This window comes from Anopheles arabiensis, chromosome 2, assembly GCF_016920715.1.
Source record: "Anopheles arabiensis isolate DONGOLA chromosome 2, AaraD3, whole genome shotgun sequence".
Taxonomy (NCBI): Eukaryota; Metazoa; Arthropoda; class Insecta; order Diptera; family Culicidae; genus Anopheles; species Anopheles arabiensis.
In genome coordinates, this window is record NC_053517.1 from 58,587,175 (window position 1) to 58,610,012 (window position 22,838).

The window sequence follows — 22,838 nt, forward strand, 5'->3', positions numbered from 1 at the left end:
GAGGTCCCCCCTACCAGCCAAAATCGAAATAAAAAGGCAACGGATCCCAATAACTGTCTATTAATTGACAGCTCATGTGTAACTAGACGACTCGTCGAATTGTTGTCTTTTTAGTGTCTAATACGATTTATTAGACTTCTTATCTAATAGTCGTCTAAAAAGTGTCTAATAAGCCTTATTAGACTTATTGTCATAAACCTGTCTCATAATAGTCTAATAGTTGTTATTAGATGATACATGTTAAGAAGTGTCCAAATTCAGTCTTTAAGCAGTTTTGTTAGAAGGATTGCCCGTCTACATGGATGAAATTGTCTAATTTGATGAAGAGTTACATTTAAGAAAGAAGTGGAATATTACGCCAAGTATTCAAAGACTCTGCTAAACACACAGCAACACATGAATATTGTTTAAGAAAACAATAGCAGTTCTGATTATTATTGACATATTCAATGAGCATTCACAACACAAACAATTTGTATGTATAAAAACAGTTGTATCACAATTATCACAATCACAAACCTGAAGCATTTTATCTGTTTTTAGCGTTCCAATGGGAATAATTCTCTTTATCCCTCACTACAGATGTACGAGTTTTCATCATCACTGGACTGAGTTCGAAACGCGGCTACACACACAATAATGATCTGGAATAAACACGAAAAAAGTTCTTCACATCAAACATATCCGCAAAGCACTACAAATGTAATGGCGTAGAACCCTAAATTTTTTTTCTGCTGGTGGTTTTGATATTTACTGTCCCCATTCGTGAACCTAATAGAAGCCTAACAGACAGACAGTCTTAGTCTATTGGGCTGGCTAATAGACATCTATTAACGATTTTGGCTGGTAGGGCCGTATTGTAGTATTGAACGATTTTACAAGTAGCCAAAAGTTCGTTACAGGCAGTTTGACATCTAAAGGAGCCCCTTTCGATTCAAATTTTATTTGTGATGAAAATGATAAGTCGGTCTAGTTATTGCAAGAAAAAGGTTAATTGGTTCATACATTTTACAGGAAGAGTATGTTTGCCTGTAGTAACAGTAAATGTTTGAGGGAATAAATAATTTTCAAGGGCGTTCTGCTGTCAAATGGTATCCAAAATGGCCAATCCGATTTTGGCTCCGCTCCAACGGCTCCGAAGCTGGTTTTAACACAAAGGACCAAAAGAACTTTTTCTATGAAGTTTCAATCGAGGAAATCCGTAAATAGCGGAGTAGGTCATGTTTAAAGGAATTTATAAAAAAAAAACATCGATTAGTTTTGAATATTGTTAAGAAAAACGGGACTAACGAATGCTACACAACGTCATGCATGTCAATACTGCAATCACATCGTGCACTCTTAAAATGTTTTGCCGAATCTCGGTTAATTTATGCCGAAATCTGCACAACTGAGATCTCGGCAAAGATCTCGGTTAAGTTTCTGGTGCCCTTATCTCGATTAAAAAATGCAAATGACATTTTGTTTTGACGTTTCCGTTTAACCAAGATTTTCGGTTAAGCAAATCGAGATTTCGGCTAAATACAAAAACTTTTTTTTAATTTTAGTGGTTTTATTTGCGTATCAAGTCGGTTTATGTAGGTAACATAAACAAACGCAATTATTTATTGAGACAAACAACCATAGCAGCCTGAGCCCATGATGATTGCCGGTGCACATCTTCGTATCTCTAGTTGGACGGCAGGAAGTCACCCTACCCTTATGAGAGTAGTGGTGGGATGGGAAGCGCAGGGACCTGCGTCGGTACAACACCAGATGGTGTACAGCGTCTGGATGTAGTACAGGTACAGGAAGATGAGCCAGATATGGAGCGGGCACCGGTACAGACACGGTTCTGTAAAGCGGGCAGAATGAAACAAGCTTGAGTGAACCCTGATTAGACGTCACGTGGTTGAGTATTTGGATATTCACCTCTGAAAGGTGACTGGAAATAAAACCTGGAAGTCCGAATGGACCGGTAATGGTTGGTCCAATCGGACTAGCATCCGGTAATCCTTGGAAAAGGACTGCTCCGAGCGACGATCTTATGTGCACTGGCTACGTGCATTGACAGAGCTTCCTAGCCCCACCCGTGCCCGATCGTACGCTACTGATGCTCGAATTCTTCACGCTGGGTGATGATGATGACTGACAGAAAGAAAACCGAAGAAACTTGCTATCTTCATTGCACGTCTAGCGTTAGACATTTTGAGGTTAAATTGTTTTTACATTGTTGGTGTTTATATGAATGATACGATACGAAAGAACACAACTGATTTAAATGCAAACTAAACATAATAGTAAAAAAGAAATATACATAACCTGCTTCAACGCTTGGCTTGGAGAGCGAAATGGTTCGAATGGAAGAAGCACACATACAGTCATATATTGCTTGTCAAATTATGAGAGTGTATGAGTTATCGTACGAAAATTTCCGCTTGGGTCGTTGTTTCCCATTCTTGTTGTTTTTGTACTTCATCATTAAATTCAATTCGATCTATCGACATTAACCTTCATTTCTATAACCACCTACCCGGGTATGTTTTGCGTTTTAACCGTCTTGTGTACGACCAAAAAACTTTACGTAATCGTACAACCGCCTACCTGGGTAGGCCATACATTTTGTATGGAACAATGATGTTGTAATATGTTTAAGTCCTGTCACGGTCGCCATGTGTTATGTTTGAGATAGTCCCGGTATGTTCGATTTTGGGACGGTTGCCATGTAGTAACTTTGAACTCGCGTTGGTCAGGGTGGCCTTCGTCATCGTTTGCCGAATTAAGTAGAACTGAGGTGGATACTGCTTCGAAGCGGACGTTCGACACTTGATCGTCCAGGCGATAATAGAAACCTTTAGGAGGTTTCTCTTACTGGAAACGTTGGAGTTTAGAGGCCTTACCTTGGGTAGGGGGACATAACTAAACTCTTTAAATGAGAAGTCGATAGATGTTGGATGGGCATAGTCCTATCCTGACAGTCCGAACGAATCTGACTTGCCATGATCGGAGTTGGTTTTATTTATACTCAAATGAAGTTAAGGGTTTCTCACATTTGGTTCCGGGTTGCATGTTGGAAAGTTATTGTTTTCACTAAGCTAGTTACGTTTGTCTTTTGTTGACAAGAACGATGGTTCTTGTCACTAAGTTCCTGTTTTGGGTTTAATGCTTCTACTGTTCCTGCTTTGGGTTATAATGCATAAACTGTTCCTGCTTATGTTGTACGTTTCGGTTGGTTTTGTTAAGTGTGTCACAATTGTTTTTATATGAACGGTGTGGCCTGAGCTCTTCCCGGTGTGTATGGTATGATCTGCTTTGCTGAGTGTGTTATAATGAATGTGTTGCGATGGTGTGATTTGGCTTTCCAAAGTGTGTTACTATGTGTCTATGGCTGATAGTGTGTATTACAATATGTTCTGTGTAGCAGATATGCTACAATGTTTTTCGTGGTTAAAAGAGTATAACTTTTGAATTTCTTGTAAGATTTTAATGAAAACTCTCTTAAAAGTTCATAATAATGTTTTATAACATATCGTAGTAAAAGTAGAATTTTAAAAATCCTATCAAGATTTTTTTCAATCAAAAATATGTTCTAACTCCACCGCCATAACTGGCCAGGCCGCAAGTTTTAGGTGGATGATGGGTCTTTTTCTAAGTTTTACTTACGTTTCTTTCAAAAGTTATATACATTTTCCAATTGTTTTGCTTGTTGTATAAAAATATATGTTGACGATCTATAAAATATGATCATCATCTTATATTAAAAACGGGTTCCGACCGACTCCAGACAACTTCGGAACCTCCTCAACTCCAACCCAACGTAGCCGGCTCCGCACCCACGGCCAGTGGCGGGTCAAGCCTCTTCGAGGCCCTAGGCGTTATGATAGACGGGCCCCTTCACCAAATTCTTTGATGGGGGAGGGGGGGGGTTTGGTTTATGAATCATACACTGCAAATTTTATAAGTTGGCTGCAGTTACATTTTTTACAGAAAGCTATTGAGTAATACATGGTTTTATCGTTTCACTGAGTATCAGTAAAACAAATTACTGAAAATGCAGCTGATGGATGGGCTTAGTCCTATCCTGACAATCCGAATAAATCTGACCGGCCATGATCGGAGTTGGTTTTGTCTATACTCAAAAGAAGTTAAAGGTCGAAAAGTTATCGTTTTCGCTAAGCTAGTTACGTTTGTCTTTTATTGACAAGAACGATGGTTCTAAACGATATTTTCTTTCCTACTTTACAGTTTCCAGCTCGTGTTTCATAATACGGACGATTTGATTTAAAATCGTCATCGTGAGCATAACATGAAAACAATATTTTGCTTTTACGTTGGTGTTTACCTTTACAATGAATACTGAAGTACCGTCTTGCTTCGAATTACGGCCACTTCATTTTCAACCGGTCAGAGCGATAACTTCTTGCACGCTGGAAAAAACAATATTTTCATTCGAAAGTAACTGGAAATACCTTGTATTGCAGTATGTTTGTCTCAAGTAATCCACGGACCACAGGTTGGAGACCACTGCTTTAGATCAGCTGCTTTCTAAATGATCGAGCGGTGAGAGCCAGGAGAATGCATTTTTTACACATATATTATTTTATTATTACAGTTAATACACAAAATAACTGGTTTATGATATTAAACAATGCGATTGGTTATTGGTTTTCTTAAATTATTATATCATCCAAGCAAGTTTCAAATTCATTTTATTAAATTACAATAACTAAAATTGATTGTAAAGATTCTTCAATTAAGAGTCTGCAGCATAGTGTGCAAAAGTCATAAAAAGTTCAAAACAATTAAGCAAAATCGCAATATTGCTTCATAATGTACCCTTCCTTCCATGTTGCAAATTGTTTTCAGGATATATCTGAAGATGGTACAAAAACCTTAACAGCTGAAAAATTATCGAGACAAACGTATAATCGTTCAGTACTATTGTGAGGCCACGGACAAGTAAGGCCAGGTCAGACCAATTGATAGCGCATTTCCTTAAAAAAAAAACTCCTAGAAAATCGTTGCATCCTTAAAAAGCAATAGTGTGTAACCATTGTTCTCGTAAAATCAACAGTCAGGTTTTTATGGAATTATTCGTTTCTATTTTCTAATTTCTCCTCAAATTTTACCATATTGATTGGTCCGACAATCCATGTTATGATGATCAAATTTGGAAGAGTTCATATTCGATATGAATTGTCTTATTAAAATATGTTCAGTTAATTTTTAATGAATAGGATCTTCCTATCTTTCCAAATCGCGCAAATATTTTCTCGGGCCTGACTGCATATTGTGGCGGGCCGGACTTTGCCGACCGCTGCCGACAGCTTAATTAGTTCAAACTTTACGCGATCATTCATATCGATTTTTCCTTTCCGTCGACCCTTGCCAATTTGACCCAAACCCTTCAACAGCTTGCCTTTCCACCATCACTTCGTCCAGACCAAAATTTTGACTGGGGCCCCAAAGGTTAGCCGGGGCACGAGTTCTTAGTTTTTGCGTGATAACATAGACACAGGCCAAATTAAAGAGCGCACACATCGACATCGGAATCGATTCTTGAATGAAACCTCCACAGATAAAAAGAGCGTGCTTGGTGTCAGCCAATTTTTCTTGCTAATTTCTCCGGCTACGAACCGTTGTGTTGAGATCGGTTTCGGAGCCTTTTAATGTCGTATGTGCATGTAGTTTGCGTGAGGCATCTCTTGTAACGGATTTCGCTTTACCCGACTCGCGCGTAGCGTTCAATGCATTTGATCCATTGCGTTGGGCTAACGATGATGAAATGATATTGTTTTGAGCTGTGGGCATGTATCGCAGCGTTCTACGCTTCCAACTAAAGTGCCCATGTTGAACAAAAATATTGCACATGTTAAAAAGGCAAATGTTTTCTGCCTCTAATAGTAAAATGCTTCTGAAAAATAAAATAAATATGCTTCTGATAGGTCTGGTAGTAATAGTAAATCTGATTGTAAACATAACCCCCGGGGGGAAATTGGGGGTATATTAGGTTGACAACATCAAATGGAAGGGGCCCCTCAATCAACGGGATCATCAACGGGGTCCCAAATGGACGAGGCAATGGAGATTGTTCTTCGTATTATGGCTGTGTATGGCTGTATGTAGATACATCTGTAACGGTTTTTGGTCTTGTTGTATTCGCAAAAATTGAAATAGTCGATAAAAACCATATATAAATGAACATGGTGTAGAGAATGGAAATAGCATAGGAGGAGCAAAAGAAGAGAGAACGTAAAACTTGTACTAAAAACATCAAGAAAGTAATTAATTTCACATAGAAGAACGTAACCGGCTTTGCGACGTAACAGAGATTTCAAATAGCCGGCGAATCAGAAGGAGATGGAAATGGAGAAGCAGAGAGAGATAGCAATATCAGGGCGAAATAAAACCCAAACGTAGGAAACGTCAGGCAAGGAAAAAGGAGAAAACGTCAAAAGAAGGAAACGAGTCAGTCTTGTGTTTAGAGAAGTCGAAGACAGACGTAAAGCAAGAACAAGATAAATATAATTTAAAGAACCCTTTTAATTAGAAGGAACTTATTTTAAATAAAAAGATGTCAAAAAGAACCTTAAATCACGACACATGGTCCATAGGTTCCTTGAGTATTTTTATAACCTTCCCCCCTTCCTTCTGGTTGAAACCTTTCCCATTTCCCCTTCTCTTACGTCCACAAACTTGATGTGTTCCATTAGGGCCAAGAATGAAAATTTTAGTTTTTGCATTAAAAGACATACACAATCCACTGTCCCAGGCCAGGAATGTGAATACCATTTTTCGCGTGAAAACAGCTGTCTGCTTTCGGCACAAAATCGCAAAGCGGTAGCAGGGGCCCCGTATACAAGAACAATACGGTTCATCCCAGCCAAGAGCGCACACAATGACATCGATTTAACCATTTCTCGAATGAAACCTCAACCCACTGAAGCACCGTTGACCAAACGACCTTCCTAGACTTTTTAAAGCAACGCGAGCTCGGTGTCATTTTTCCTGCTAATTTCTCCGGATACGAGCCGGTGTATTGAAATTTTGTTTAGGGGCCTTTGAATTTTGGTCTGTGTATGATGTGTGCTTGTGGCTGTTTCAACGGGTTTTCTTTGTGGTTAAACGCAGCGCTGTTCTGTGTTCCGTGCATTGGATTTTAGCAGCAAGTGTCTCCGCGTTTTTTTTGGTGAGCTCGTGCACCGACCATCCACACCAAGACACCAAATGGACGAGGCCCCTTATTGATGGGGCCTCCTTACCGACGGGGCCCCTTCATCGAAGAGTCCACATAATCGTTGGGGCCCCGTAAACCACCTTTGAGTTTTGGCTTCAGTATAGCTGTAACGGTTTTTGATCTTGTCTTCAAGCAAAAAGTTGTATGTAAATAGTGATAAAACATCATTTTAATGTTAACATGGCCCAGTTCCTTTTTGGACATATGAATACAGGTGTCCCCCGAGATACGACTGTATTTGGGACCGAAAAAATGGCCCAAAGCAAGGCGTAAGTCGAAATAGTCGTATGTCGAATATCTGTCAAAGTTAAGTTTAAAACCGAAGTTGAAGAGGCGAAATCTATGATATCGTGATTTTTATTTGAAATAATGTTTGATAATGTATTAATTTTACACCGAAAGTCGTTTACGCGATATAAATATCAAAGATCGGCTAGTTGAAGAATCTTTGGAAATGTGTTTGTAACGGTTTTCAACACAGAAATTCAAAAAAATACATAAATTTCTTCTCACTGACAACTTTTCACTGTCAAAATCAAAATCGTCGTATCTGCGAATCGTCGTAACTCGAGGGGGTCGTAACTCGGGGGACGCCTGTACCACCCCTTCCCGATTTCCCCAATTTGTCAGTTGACCACAGAAGTTGAGCAGGGCCCCGCGTGAAAATTTAAGGTTTTGCGTTAAAAGCAGGCACGCTCCACGATCCCAGGCTTGGGATGTGAATACCATTTTTCGCGTGAAAACAGCTGTCTGTTTTCGACACACATCTGCAAAACAAGTATAGGAACCCCAGCCAAGCGCAGGCACGTTTCATCCAAGCCAAATTGAAGGCGCACACATCGATATCGATGGAATCGTTTCTCGAATGAAACCTCTACCCACTGGAGCACCGTTGCTTGCTTGATATTAGCTAATTTTACCGGCTACGAGCCGGTGTATTAATATTGTGTTTCGGGGCCTTTAAATTTTTGTTTGGGTGTGTTGCATGCTTGTGTTGTGTAACGGGATTTTGGGGGTAGTTAAGCGCAGCGTTCTGTGCATTCCATTTTAGCAGCAAGTTGCTCTGCGTGGTTTTGGGTTTGGGTGTCTCGTGCACAGGCCACCCACACCAGCAAAAATTGACGGTTTCTCGCTCTGTCCAATATATTGCACCAACGATGATGAGGTATTGATTTGAGCTGTGCGCGCGTGTCGCAGCGCTCTTCGCTTGCGACTTTGATGCATGTATGGCAGATTTCTTAGAACATTTAATGTGCTGCTTTGAGTAGTACGGGGCCCCGGTTTTCTGCAGTTCGGGGCCCTCGACAAAATACAGTGAGTGAAGCGATGGGAAAAATGAATTAATTAAAAATGAGTCATTTTGAAATAGATAGTAAAAGACCCATCCAGAGGGAGGGGGGGGGGTAGAATCGATACGAAGTCGAACATCCACAATGACGGGGCCCCCTAGATTGCCGGGGTCCCTGGCGGCCGCCCAGTCCGCCCACCGTTTAACGCGCCACTGGTGCATGGGAAACTTTGTATGTGCATTGAGCAAGCGCGCAGGTTTTCGTTTGATGGGCATTTTGTTTCATGAGCGCGGCAGTATTCTGTTCTCGATTTAAATGGGTAGACGCTCACTCGCTTCGCTTACTCATTCATAGTTTTTATCCATACGCTTTTTTCGCTGCTCTACAACGATGTAATTCATCACGTATAGAAGCAGAACGCAGGCAGGGATCGTGTCCAAGTTTTTAACCAGTCCGTTCTTAACGGTCCAAGCAAGCAATGTAAGTAACATTGGGTCGAAACATTGTTCCGATTATCAGCGCCATATCATAAAGCGAATGGCGGCTGCTGGCATTACAGGGTTTTCCAATTGAGTTTAGACTAGCCGCATACTTTTTTTTGAATAGTCGCAATAGATTCTTGACTAGCATCCTCTATTTTTGATTACGAGCAATGGATTATTGACTAGGAGCAATTGATTTCAGCAGGTCCCTGCATGACAGCCTAAGAGCGTCGCGTTTATAGCACCCGGTGTGACAGATCTGCTTGAATAATAATCTGTGGATAAAATTGAATTTCATCCGCTCATTAGTTTAAAGCGTTTGTTTTATTGCTATATATCATCCACAAAATAAGATATATTTTATCTGATAGGTTTTTGGTGCTATTGTTTTGATTTTATGAATGCACAATACAACACAAAAGCTTAACTTAACGGCTGAATTGAAATATGCAGTAGTGAACTCACAGGCATAACCTAACCAAAAGCTAGATTAAGCAAGTTTTTCAGAGTGACCATTTATAGTTGTATCGATTTTCGATCAAATATCGGTTTACAATTGAGCACATTAAAACTCAGTTTTTCTAACCAAAAATCAAATATTTTTCTAAGTATTGATCGTTTAACCATAAAATTGGAATTTAATAAAATTTATGAGTGAATAAAAAGTTGTTTTTACTGAAAATTACCGAATTTGCTTTAGATTTCCTACCGATAGCCTCTAAAAACAATCTGGTCACTCCGCGCCAGCAACCGGTCTGCTGAAATCAATTGCTCCTAGTCAATAATCCATTGCTCGTAATCAAAAAATAGAGGATACTAGTCAAGAATCTATTGCGACTATTCAAAAAAAAGTATGCGGCTAGTCAAAACTCAATTGGAAAACCCTCTAAGCGCAAAACGATCGAGTTCGTGATGGAACGATCGCGCACTTTTGTGGCAAACGCGCTTCGGACAACCGAAACGTACTTGGACAACCGAAACGCGCTTGGACAACCGAAATGCGCAAGTCAACCGGACGTCCTCAGAAGACCACGGCGAAAGTTCCGTAAGATTGTTAATACATCGAAGAAACACTGATCGCGAGGGCGGTGGTCCTGCTAATTACAACAAAAACCTAACCCAAAACACAAAAAACTACTAACAAATCTATCCGAAACGACATACTTGTGACACAAACACACACACAGCAATTCGCACTTAAACATACACACACACATACAAACATACAAACACACACACACACACACACACACACACACACACACACACACACACACACACACACACACACACACACACACACACACACACACAGAGTAACTCGTTGAACGGAAGATGGACCTACTTGCTGATCCCCGACGTTGCAGCATGGCTAGACAGGAAACATGGTGATGTGGAATACTTTGTCACCCAGGTTCTTTCCGGCCATGGCTGTTTTAGAAGCTATCTGCACAGGTTCAATCGCGCCTCTATCTCGGTGCCCTGCGTGCAAGGATGAAGATGAGACGGTGGACCACGTCATGTTCCACTGCCCTCGATTCGCCGAGGAACGCCTGCAGTTGAACGAGAGTTGCAGAGTAGAGGTGGGCCGTTCTAACCTGGTACAAGTCATGCTGCAGCACACCGACTCATGGGAGGCAGCGGCAACAACAATGCGTCTGATCCTGACCAAGCTGCACCAAAAATGGAAGCAAGACCAGTAGCTCGGCGATATTTAAATTCGTCGTGAGTGTATGTGTTAGTGAACGCGTGAGTGCGCGGCGGAAAAAGTGTCGTTTAGTGTCTAGTGTTTCGCGTCGTCGTCATGACCGTTTTGTGTTCGCGTGATAACTGTCAAATCTGTCTCGCGAATGTGGTCCATGTTGCAATAGCGAGATGTAATGCTAATGCATAGCCCTTCCCCAAGAAGCATACCGAAAGGTGAACCCATGAGGAAGGGTATATGGCCCAAGGAGGGGGTTTACTGGGTAAGAATCCCATGTCAACACCCGTGCGACAACGGGAGTCTTTCGAAGATTCCCCCTCCTTGTAAAACAAAAAAAAAAAAACACACACACACACACACACACACACACACACACACAAACACAAACCAATACAAACCACACATAAACCCGTCCCAACGGGTGCATGGTGCGTTGAAAAAACCAATGCCCTATCACAGCGGTCGGCAAACTTTTGAGGCAAAGGGCCAAATTTAGTAAATGATCTAAAGCCGCGGGCCAGGAGAAAGCGGGTTTTCTATTACTGTGATTTGATTATTACATTAAATAATTTTAGAAACAAAACAATTGGTTTATGATATAAAGCAATGCGATTGGTATTATTGCTGTTTTCCTATTATTGTGTCATCCAAGAATGGTTAAAAATTAATAATACCTACTAAAACAATTTTTTTTAAATATACAAAAATATAAATCATAAAATTTCGTATGCGACCTTCATTCTGATAGTCTTAATGTGGTGTTAAAATAATGTTAATATTACATAACGGTTACATTAAAAATGGACAACAATTGTCAATTTTGCATGGGTTTATCTTGACTTATCTTAACTAAACGTTAATTGTACTTTGAGTAGTAGTATCTCATTAGTTAGCAGACAAAATTTGACACCTCTATCAGTCGAACTCTAACCATGATGGCCAAAATAGTGATATAGTGAATAGTGAGGATAGACAATCTCTTCAATTCCATGTTAATGGTTGTATTGAGAAAAATTGCACTGGTTAACACCGGTGTGAGTGGGTGTGTAAACGTGTGCACATGTATGCTTACATGCATGTAAATGAATATAGGACTAATTTTATTGTACTATGAATTTTATTTCAGACATCTTGCGAATGCCGGGCCTTGCGGCTCAACCGTTCAATTACGAAGGGTATTCCGAAAATATAGGTGTGGAATGGAAAAAGTGGCTCAGATCGTTCGAAATTATGCTACGGGCTTGTCGAATCGACGATGACGATTGGAAAAAAGACCTTTTACTTCATTTTGTTGGCTCAAACGTACAGCAAATAATTGATTCACTACCAGAATTACCGAACACCGACAGTTGCGGGCCACTTGCAAATGTAGAAAGATACACCCCGAATAGGACTGCTTATCAAGAAGCAATTGCCAGACTGGATAATTTTTTTCTTCCAAAACAAAACCCAACCTACGAACGACATCTGTTGCGTCAAGTAAAACAGAAATCCGGAGAGAGTTTCGATTCTTTTATCATGAGATTGCGTGTACAAGCAGACCGTTGTGGTTTTGGAGACAAGATGGAAGAATACGTGAAAGATCAGGTCATTGAAAATTGCCAATCCGCTTCATTACGCCGAGAATTACTTAAGCAAGGTGATGCTAGCCTTGACAAAATAGTGAGCGTAGCCAAAAAATTTGAAACTGTTGCGTATCAAGAAAAATTATTATAATTGATAACGCTGATAACAAAGAACAAGTTGAACAGGTGCATAAAATCGAAGAACCTCAGTATGGCAAGAAAAGAAAATTTCTTGAATCAAGTCAACGGGAGTGTCATCGATGTGGATACTCAGGACACCTTGCAAAAGAAAACAAATGTCCAGCAAAAGGAAAATTGTGTAACAAATGTGGTGGCAGAGACCATTTTGCAAAGAAATGCCGTACCAAGCAGTCAGACTATACAAGAAAAACATATTCAAAGCAGGACCGCAACTACATCGCAAGTAATAACAAAGGAGACCAAAAACCAAGCATTGTAAACCACATCGCCTATGAAAACACAGAATGTTTTTCATCTAACTAATTCAGGCAACAACAGCGAAGTAAAATGTAATGTTGGTGGTGTTCCGTTAACCGCAGTAATAGATTCGGGATGCAAGTACAATTTAATCAGCAAGGTAACATGGGAGGAGATGAAATCGCAACATGTTCACGTGACAAATCAACGACGCGAAACTGCGCTTGATCTTAAAGCATATGGGGGACAATCTTTGTCACTGATCGGCATGTTTCCAGCTACGATCTCACTGGGCATGGCTAAAACAGTTGCCGATTTTTACGTCGTAGAAGGAGACGGAAAAACTGTTATTGGCCGTGATACTGCCACCTTCATGGGCGTTTTGAAAATAAGCATACCAGTAAATGCAGTTGAAAACACAAAAGGGAAATTGGGAACCATTAATAATATCGTTCTGGATTTGCCTATTAAACCCAATGCAATACCAGTAGCCCAACCATATCGCCGTATACCAATAGCATTAGAAAAGCTGGTGGACAAAAAGCTGGTCGAGCTACTACATCAAGGAGTTATTGAACAAGTAAACGAGCCAGCGAAGTGGATATCTCCAGTAGTGGTAGTCCCAAAAGGAGATAATGACCTTCGCATTTGTGTAGACATGCGGCGAGCTAACGAAGCGGTGGAAAGAAAGAACCATCCTTTACCAACCTTCGAAGATTTTCTTCCACAATTAGCGAAAGCAAATGTTTTCTCCCGGTTAGATGTAAAGAATGCTTTTCACCAGGTATGAAGACAATGAACATCGATGCAGCATAAGAAAAGTTTCGGAGTTTTTTTGACATTTGAGAATTCTTTTGTAACACTTGAAATGAGGTTAAAATAAAATTAAAAAAAAAAGTTCTCTGCAGCTAAACTAACTGTGTACTTGTTTCAATTTTAGGTAGAGATATCGGAACAATCTCGAAGCATAACAACATTCATCACACGAAGAGGCTTATTCCGCTATACATGACTTATGTTTGGTATAAATTGTGCTCCGGAATTATTTCAGAAGATAATGGAACAAATTTTAACCGGCTGCGATGGCTGTTTCAATTTTATCGACGATATAATTGTGGATCTGACCAGGAACAGCATGATACAAGGCTGAAAAAGGTTCTCCAACGCTTAGTAGAGTGGAATGTAATTTTGAACACAGAAAAGTGCTCATACGGAGTACGGCAAACGAAGTTTTTGGGACACATTCTGTTAGCAAATGGAATTAAACCAGATAACGATAAAGTAGAATCAATTAGAAAATTTAGAGAACCAAAGTCTGGAGAAGAGGTTCGTAGTTTCTTGGGACTAGTTAATTACTTAGGGATATTTATACCGGATTTGGCAACAATAACGTTTTCATTACGACAATTAACAGGCCAGAACCAAAATTTCTGCTGGAAATCTGTGCATCAAGAGGCATTTAACAAATTAAAATCAATTATGATGTGTCCCACAACGTTAGGGTATTTTGATGTTGCAGATAGAACGCAGCTAGTGGCTGATGCAAGTCCGGTTGCCCTCGGTGCGGTCTTAATTCAAATAGATGCTCAGGGTACCCCACGTATCATAGCCTATGCTAGTAAAAGCTTATCTAACGTAGAGAGGCGCTATGCCCAGATAAAAAAAGAAGCTTTAGCCCTCGTTTGGGCTGTAGAACGATTTCATTTCTACTTATACGGACGTAACTTTGAACTAATAACAGACCACAAACCCTTAGAAACGATTTTCGGAACAAGATCAAAACCATGCGCTAGGATTGAGAGGTGGGTGGTGCGTTTACAGTCGTACAAAGTATCTGTTATTTACAAACCAGGCAAAACTAACATCGCAGACCCACTTTCACGGTTAGCCATTACGGAAACTGTAGAAGGAAAAACATTCGACGAATGTGTGGAGCAGTACGTTTCTTGGGTAGCTTTTAATGCATCACCAGCTGCTCTTTCATTAGGAGAAATAGAAAAAGTTTCAACAACTGATAAGACATTTGGTCTGAAGATGCTTCACCATTTAAAGTATTTTCGTCAGAATTGTGTTTTGCAAACCAGATTTTGCTGCGCGGTACAAGAATTGTCATACCCAATTCATTAAGAGAGGAAACTTTGCATTTAGCACATGAAGGTCACCCCGGTATGACCATTATGAAACAGCGACTACGGGCTAAAGTGTGGTGGCCAAAATTAGACCAACAGGTAGAAAACTACGTAAAAACTTGCAAGGGATGTATGATGGTATCTGCACCACCTGCACCCGAACCGATGAAAAGAAGGGAATTACCATCTGCACCATGGCAACATGTAGCTATTGACTTACTCGGACCACTTTCTTCTGGGCACTCACTGCTAGTTGTCGTTGATTATTTTAGTCGATATATAGAAGTAGAGATAATGAAAAAAATTGACTCGGGAGAAACTATAAGACGGTTAACACCAATTTTTGCCCGTTTTGGATTACCATTAACTATCACCGCAGACAACGGTCCACAGTTTTCTAGTGACGAATTTGTATTTTCTAGTGACGAATTTTGTATTAAAAATAATATTAAACTAGTTAGCACAACCCCCTTGTTGGCCCCAGCAGAATGGAGAAGTCGAAAGACAAAATCGCTCTTTATTAAAAAGATTAACTATTAGCCAATCAATGAATACCGATTGGGTCGAAGAGTTAAACAAGTATCTTTTGATTATCGATCCTCCCCACATTCAATCACTAAAAGAACTCCATCAGAAATGCTTTTGTCATAAAATATTCGAGATAGACTTCCATCAATTTACGAACTAAAAATTGTAGATGAAGAAACAGCGGACCGAGACAGAGAATCAAAAGAAAATGGAAAATTGTACGCAGATAAACGTAGAAACGCAAAAACCAATCCTATAGCCGAAGGAAATGAGGTTCTATTGAAAAAACCATTCAAAACCAACAAATTGTCTGCAAACTTTGGTCCCAAAATATATATAGTAGAAAAAAGGAAAGGAGGTGATGTAATAGTGGCTTGCAAAGAAACAGGAATAAAGTATCGTATGGATGTTTCTCACTTATTGAAAATTGCTGCTCCTAAAAACACTTGCCCGGTTGGGAGCGTGAAGTGAAAATAACACCCCATTACCTGCGAACACCTCAAGGAACAATTCATTCGAATCAAAAGAACAGGAGCTCCAAAGAAGTAAACGAATTACAAAAAAGCCAGGTTACTTAAAAGACTTCGTATGACGGCTGTAGTAGGCTAATATTTAGAATAAGATGTATTATACAAACATTTATAAAAGGAAAAAGTGAATGTAGTGTAGCAACCTTTGGGGGATATCTTAGTTAAGCAACCTTGGTATGTCAGTTGGGAATGATGGACTAGAGAAGAATAAAGTTGTGTGGAGACCGAGGAAGGATCCAGACGTGCTAAACCACGACACTACAGCTACATTACTGCGTTAGCCGGACCGGGATATCGATGCAACCCACCAAACAGTAAAATAATACCTGGGAAACATGAAGAAACAGATCAGGAATTAGAAATCGCATCCACTGGCTTCGCAGTGGCAAACAATTACGCAAACACTCAATGCAATCATTTCAGGTGAATTTCGACAGAATTTCGATATAACACCCTGGTCCTCAAACTGGTCCAACATCCGTCACCTGTGTTCCATCGATTTTTTTCTACGCCAATGTGATGCGAAAACTCTACTCTAACAAGTTTGTAGCGAAAACTTAGGAGGAATTGATAAAAATCGAAGGTAGAACTTAAATCATGCATGTCTTCGTCCACCATGGTGAAAATTCCTAATAATTGACGAAAGGCAATTCGCAAAGTCTTGAACATATTTGTGCAAGTAATCTGAAATAATTCCCTTTGAACAGATGTAAATGTAAATAAATTATCTTTCCTACTTTTTTCTACTTCTTCTTATTCTTCTTTGGCGCAACAACCGCTGTTGGTCAAGGCCTGCCACTAGTGAAGTGAGCTTGGCTTTCAGTGACTTATTGTTACCATAGCAGGATAGTCAGTCCTACGTATGGGGGAACGGTCTATTCGTGGCTCGAACACATGACGGGCATGTTGTTACGTCGTTCGAGTTGACGACTGTACCACCAGACCGGCCCCACTTTTTCTACAGCCAGTCGAAAATGGCCTATGTTTTCATCCAAAAGCTACGGGGATATTGACCTCGAGTTCGAACCATCGTACTTTTCCAACATTTAATTAAAGTACTATGGAATGATGGACCGTTCAGTATCTTTAATTAAAAGTTGAAAAAGTACGAAGGTTTAATATGGTATACTAGTGTGGTGATTTCCGAAATATTTGTTTATTAATAACAACATTTATTCCGTCCAATCGAATAGTCGCGTCCATTCTTGCTAAGATCAATCACAAGACTGCCGATTCTCCTCCTCTCCTCGAAAAGCCTCCTATTTTGACACTTCCATACGAATGGATGTATCGCCTCTCGCTATCACTCTCTCTGCGATTAGCCTGATTTTTATTTTGAGTGCGCCGATACTTTTCGTTAATCGCTAATCTATCTTAAATGTTTTCATGTTTCTACTTAATAAACTTATATTTGTATGTTCTTATCTGATTATCTGATCATCATTAAATGATTGTTACTTGCCTTATTCCAATCTATGATATATATTTATTTTCCTTGCTGCTCTCGATCCCTACAACTAGAAGATCTTCAGTAATTTGTGTACGAATCGTTGCTTCCCATCTTTCAAAATCAGTCAAATCCTTTCGCGGGACGGATTGAATGTTGCAGCGGGCCGCATTTGGCTCGCGGGCCGGACTTTGCCGACCGCTGCCCTATCATTTTGTCCGATACCGTACCATTGAGAGACCGTCGGGGCGAGTACTGGCTTCGAACGACGAAATCCGTTCGACGCTCATGAGAGAATGAGAATGATGACATACAACTGTCAAGCATTTAAAGACGTTTATATCTACGATTTAAGGGTGGTAAAGTTTTGAATTTTGAGTTTTTTTGCCGTTGGTATTGGATTTAATTCGTTACATCATTATTGGATGATTTGTTATCAATTACAAGGCAGCTTTACTAACTTTCTTGAAATTTTAATTTACCTTTATTCAAATTTAGGAGGGACGACAGGATTGGATTTACTTTATAAAAATGTATAAAAATACTGATTGATTTTATTTTAAAGAGTTATAAACGTTATTTAAATATATATATATATATATATATATATATATATATATATATATATATATATATATACGACCCATATATATATATATATATATATATACGACCCATATATATATATATATATATATATATATATACATATATATATATATATACGTTACGCACACATTTGTAAACGATAGTGTTAAGAACATGATTATACTAGGATAAGGATTAGATTGAAGAGAAATATAGAGCATTCGGAGTTGAGCACTCGAAGCAGACGGACGCATACCGTTTATCTTCTTAACTGGCGCAGTCGTAAAGCGAACAAGCATCCTTTCTCATCCCGGTTTATCCATCCCTGAGAGCATATCAGCTGAGTTGCGGAGAGAATCAAAGCGAAGGACACAAATTGCTCGAGAGCGGAGTGCGTACAAGTACGGAATTTGCTGAGAGACAGCGTACCACCTACGCACAAAAGAGAAGAGACTACATCTACAGACAACTACAAGCACAAACAAAGCGTGTAAGTAGAGTGACACGAGTGACATAAAAAGTGCAAAATCCACCACACACGATGAATCAAGAAAATAATTAATAAAACCGATACACAGAATAGCCTAGTCGAAGAAATGAATAAGATGAGGGCAGTTGTAGAAGACGATCGAATGCTTTCCTTTAAAACGCCAGATCCTATAACAAATTTACCAATATTTAATGGTAACAAAAACGAGACACAAGCTTGGATAGAAGATACCGAAGCAACGCTTAATCTATTTGACACCTATAAGGGCACACAAACGTACGAACTTATTGTTCGAGCAGTGAAGAGCAAAATATTAGGAGAAGCGAGAGAAGCTTTGATAGCTGCAGGGAACTTTAACACGTGGCCAGAGATAAAAGAAACGTTACAGAATTGCTTCGGTGAAAAACGAGATCTCACGTCATATGTTCAATCACTTTTTTACGAACAACAAGGGAATAAAACGCTAACGGAGTTTTATCATACCCTAAAAAAACTCGATACACGCATAAAATCTGTAACTTCAAATACGGAAGACTATAAAGATCCCAGCCAGGCAATGAATAAGTTCATTAGCTTACTAACACTAACGCGTTTTGTCGATGGACTAGATGGTTCACGAGCGTCGCATGTTAGAAGCTGTAAACCGATAAATTTGGATGAGGCTTTTTCAGAGGTAAAAGAGTACACGAACGCGGCGTATAGAAAGAGTACGAATTACACCAGCACATCACAAACACAGAAAAATGCAATACGCGGTAACAAACCTGTCTCAAACTACGACCGTACACGATCAGATAAATTTAAACCGATGAGTAAGAGAGATGACGATGTAACCATGAGAACAATGTTATCAAAAATGCAGGTCAATAGCCATGAGCTGGTACAGAACATAACTCAAATGAGGTAGGCGAATTAAAATGGTCAAATATTTCTAATCGAAAAATTCCAAATATTAGAAAAAATGATTTCATTCCTTATCTGGAAATAATCTCAAGCGAAGGAAGCCTTAAATTCTTGGTGGATACAGGGTCGAACAAAAATTACATAATACCCAAAAACGCAAATTTTGAAAATTGTTTAGACGAAAATGGCATTTTTGTTAGTAACATTAATGGAAAACATGCAATTAAAAAATCATTGCTGCTCGACATCTTTAACATTAACAAGAAAATTAAATTTTACATTTTTCATTTTCACGATTATTTTGATGGATTGATATGCTTTGAAACACTTCGAGACCTTGATGCGTATTTTGACATAGGGAAAAACATGCTTAAGATTGGAAAGAAAGAATATCAACTTAAAAAGAAATATCCAGACTATCAGACTATTAACAATACCGACGAAGTACGTTTCATCAAAATTGAAACAAAAAGTAAAAACGATCTTGTTGTTGGTGAAGAAACAGGTTGTGGACCATATTCCATTCTGCCAGGAATTTACAGTAGTGATGGAACAAGCGCACTAGTTGCAGTAAAAAATAATAATAATATGGATCAAGAAACTAACTTCAATGAGCTTCATCTGCACGAAGAAGAATTTGTAGAAACAGAAGGACCTTCTGAGCTGTCAGTAAAACAGTTTCGACAATATTTATACGGTCGGAAGTTTAAGTTGGTTACTGACCATCGCCCATTGATTTATGCTTCATCAAGTTTAAATCAAAAGATAGTCCGATGGAATCTAGTTCTAACAGAATTTGATTTTGAAACAATTTATTTCATTAGATGCAAAATTTGGTCTTATTCTAGACAAAGCATCAGCCACCACATTTCATCAGATCAGATGTTCCGGCCCGTGTAACAAGCTAACCTCGCCGACGATCCGGCTTGTGCAACCTGCACACTCCGCCGATGTTCCGGCTCGTGTAACCTGCGAACACCGCCGACGATCCGGCTTGTGCATCCTGCACACTCCGCCGATGTTCCGGCCCGTGTAACCACCGAAACACGCCGACGATCCGGCTTGTGTAACTTGCACACTCCGCCGATGTTCCGGCCCGTGTATCGAAACATCGCCAACGATCCGGTTCGTGCAACCAGCACACTACGCCGATGTTCCGGCTCTTGCGATCTACGAAGCACACTGACGTTAGGCCCGTGTTGCTAGCAGCTTTCGCCGACGATCCGGCCCGCGCGACCGACAGATTACGCCGACGATCCGGCCCGTGTAGTTAGCAGCCAACGCCGACGCTTCAGCGTACGACCCCGCGCACCGCGCCAACGTTCCAGCCCACACAGCCAGCAGCCTTCGTCGTCGATCCGGCACGTGCCCTCAGCTGTCTACGCCTGTGAGACCAGCGACCCGTACCAACGATCTGGCTCGAACCAATTACGCCGTCATTCCGGTAAGCCCAAATACGCCGTCAATCCGGCCAGTGCTAGTGACATCGTCATTCGCGACACACCATTTTATTCGTGTCGGTACTGCGCACCATTTTGTGTCAATCAGTTCAGCGCGCCATTGTGTACGAGCAGACAGCGCCATTGTCTTCGGAACCCTACAGCGGCATTTCGGGTTTTCAAAGCACCGTGCAGCGAAACCACGATTTTACACGTGGCGAAAAAGATGATGCAACACAGCTCCGACCTGCAGCGCGATTCCCTAGCATTACCGCTCGTCCCAGGGGCGGCTGAGATGAGACCGGCTGATGTTAACGACGCGGCTGCAGCAGCACCTACGATGGAGCCCACCGCAGAGCGCCAAGTGGACACATGCCACGCCATACGACTGAATGTACCTGAGATGGACACCAACATCCTACCGTCGTTTTTCAGTGCTTTAGAACATTGGTTCGCAGCGTCCGGTATCACCGCGAAAATGGACAACCGACGTTTCCATATAGTGATGGCTCAGATATCTCTTCGTTTGTTCTCGGAGCTACAACCACTACTAGCAAACGTGCCTGCGAATGACCGATACGATTTCGTAAAAAAAACCATCCTCGCACATTACAGCGAATCTCAACGCATGCGACTAAATCGGTTATTGTACGCGACCGAATTAGGAGACCGAAAACGGTCCCAGCTACTTGCGGAGATGCGTCGTGCCGCTGGCGATACGATTATCGAATCGCTCCTGGTGGACCTCTGGATCGGGAAGCTACCTCCACACGTGCAGTCGGCCGTGATCGCCGCACAAGGAGCGACAGCAGACAAGACCGCCGTCGCCGACGCTATAATGGAATGCATTTCACCTCTCGCCACGACCAGCGCTTGCAACACCATGGCCGAGGTACGCACGACGACCGATTTCGAAGCACAAATGACGCGGAAAGTGGACGACCTTAGCCGCCAGCTCAACGAGTTCATACGACAGTGCCGCCAAAGCGACCGCTTCCGGACTCACCCTCGTTCACAGCCACCGACACCGCCACGTCGTGTCACTGACGCCACCGATGGACAGTGCTACTACCACCGCCGTTTTGGAAGAACAGCACGATCCTGCCGACAGTCTTGCTCGTATCCAGCCCCCGTGTCCCCGAGCTCGGGTCAACCGCCGTCATCAGCATGAGGATGCGCCGGGAACATCGGATTGCAAGTGAACACCATCTCACCTGTCAGCAACCGGATGGTGATCTTCGACCGCAAAACACAACACCGCTACCTAATCGACACTGGCGCTGATGTTTCCGTCATTCCGAAGTCAGCTAACTACATTCCCACGAAGCCGTCTACTATGCGACTATATGCAGCCAACGGTTCGCCGATTGTGGTATATGGTGAGTCCCTCCGTACAATTGATCTTAGTTTACGCCGTCCTTTTTTGTGGAATTTCGTTATCGCGGACGTAAGCTCTGCTATCATAGGAGCTGACTTTCTGCGCCATTACCATTTACTTGTAGATCCACGCCATCGCTGTTTAGTTGACGTGCAATCTAACCTTCGCGTAGCCGGTCAGCCGGACACAACCCGACAGTCCACCGTCAAGGTATGTGACGCGTCTTCACCCGTAGCTGACCTGCTAAATGAGTTCCCCGATCTCATTACGAACTCACCTCGAACGAGAAATGCGTCTGAAGTAGTACACCGCATTGAGACCACGGGCCCGCCAACGTTCGCCCGCTCACGGCGTCTACCACCGGACAAATATGCAGCAGCCAAAGCAGAATTTGAGTCCCTTGTACAACTCGGGATTTGCCGACCGTCTAGCAGCAGCTGGGCCAGTCCGCTGCACATGGTGCGTAAAGCGGATGGTACCTGGCGTCCCTGCGGCGATTACCGCGCTCTCAATGCACGCACCAACCCCGACCGGTATCCGTTGCCATATCTGCACGATTTCACCATGCAGCTGGAAGGGAAGACCATCTTCTCGAAGGTGGACTTACAGAAGGCGTACCATCAAATCGCCATCCATCCGGACGACATCCCCAAGACGGCGATCATCACTCCCTTCGGACTCTTCGAATACACCACTATGCCTTTCGGGCTG

General features: G+C 41.3%; 1 protein-coding gene across 1 annotated transcript; it reads left to right on the plus strand.

The window, feature by feature from the left end:
- Positions 1 to 20,975: 20,975 nt before the first annotated feature.
- LOC120908671 lies at positions 20,976 to 21,920 on the plus strand. The gene has a single exon (XM_040319910.1). The coding sequence runs from the start codon at positions 20,976 to 20,978 to the stop codon at positions 21,918 to 21,920; it is 945 nt and encodes a 314-aa protein (XP_040175844.1).
- Positions 21,921 to 22,838: the final 918 nt, after the last annotated feature.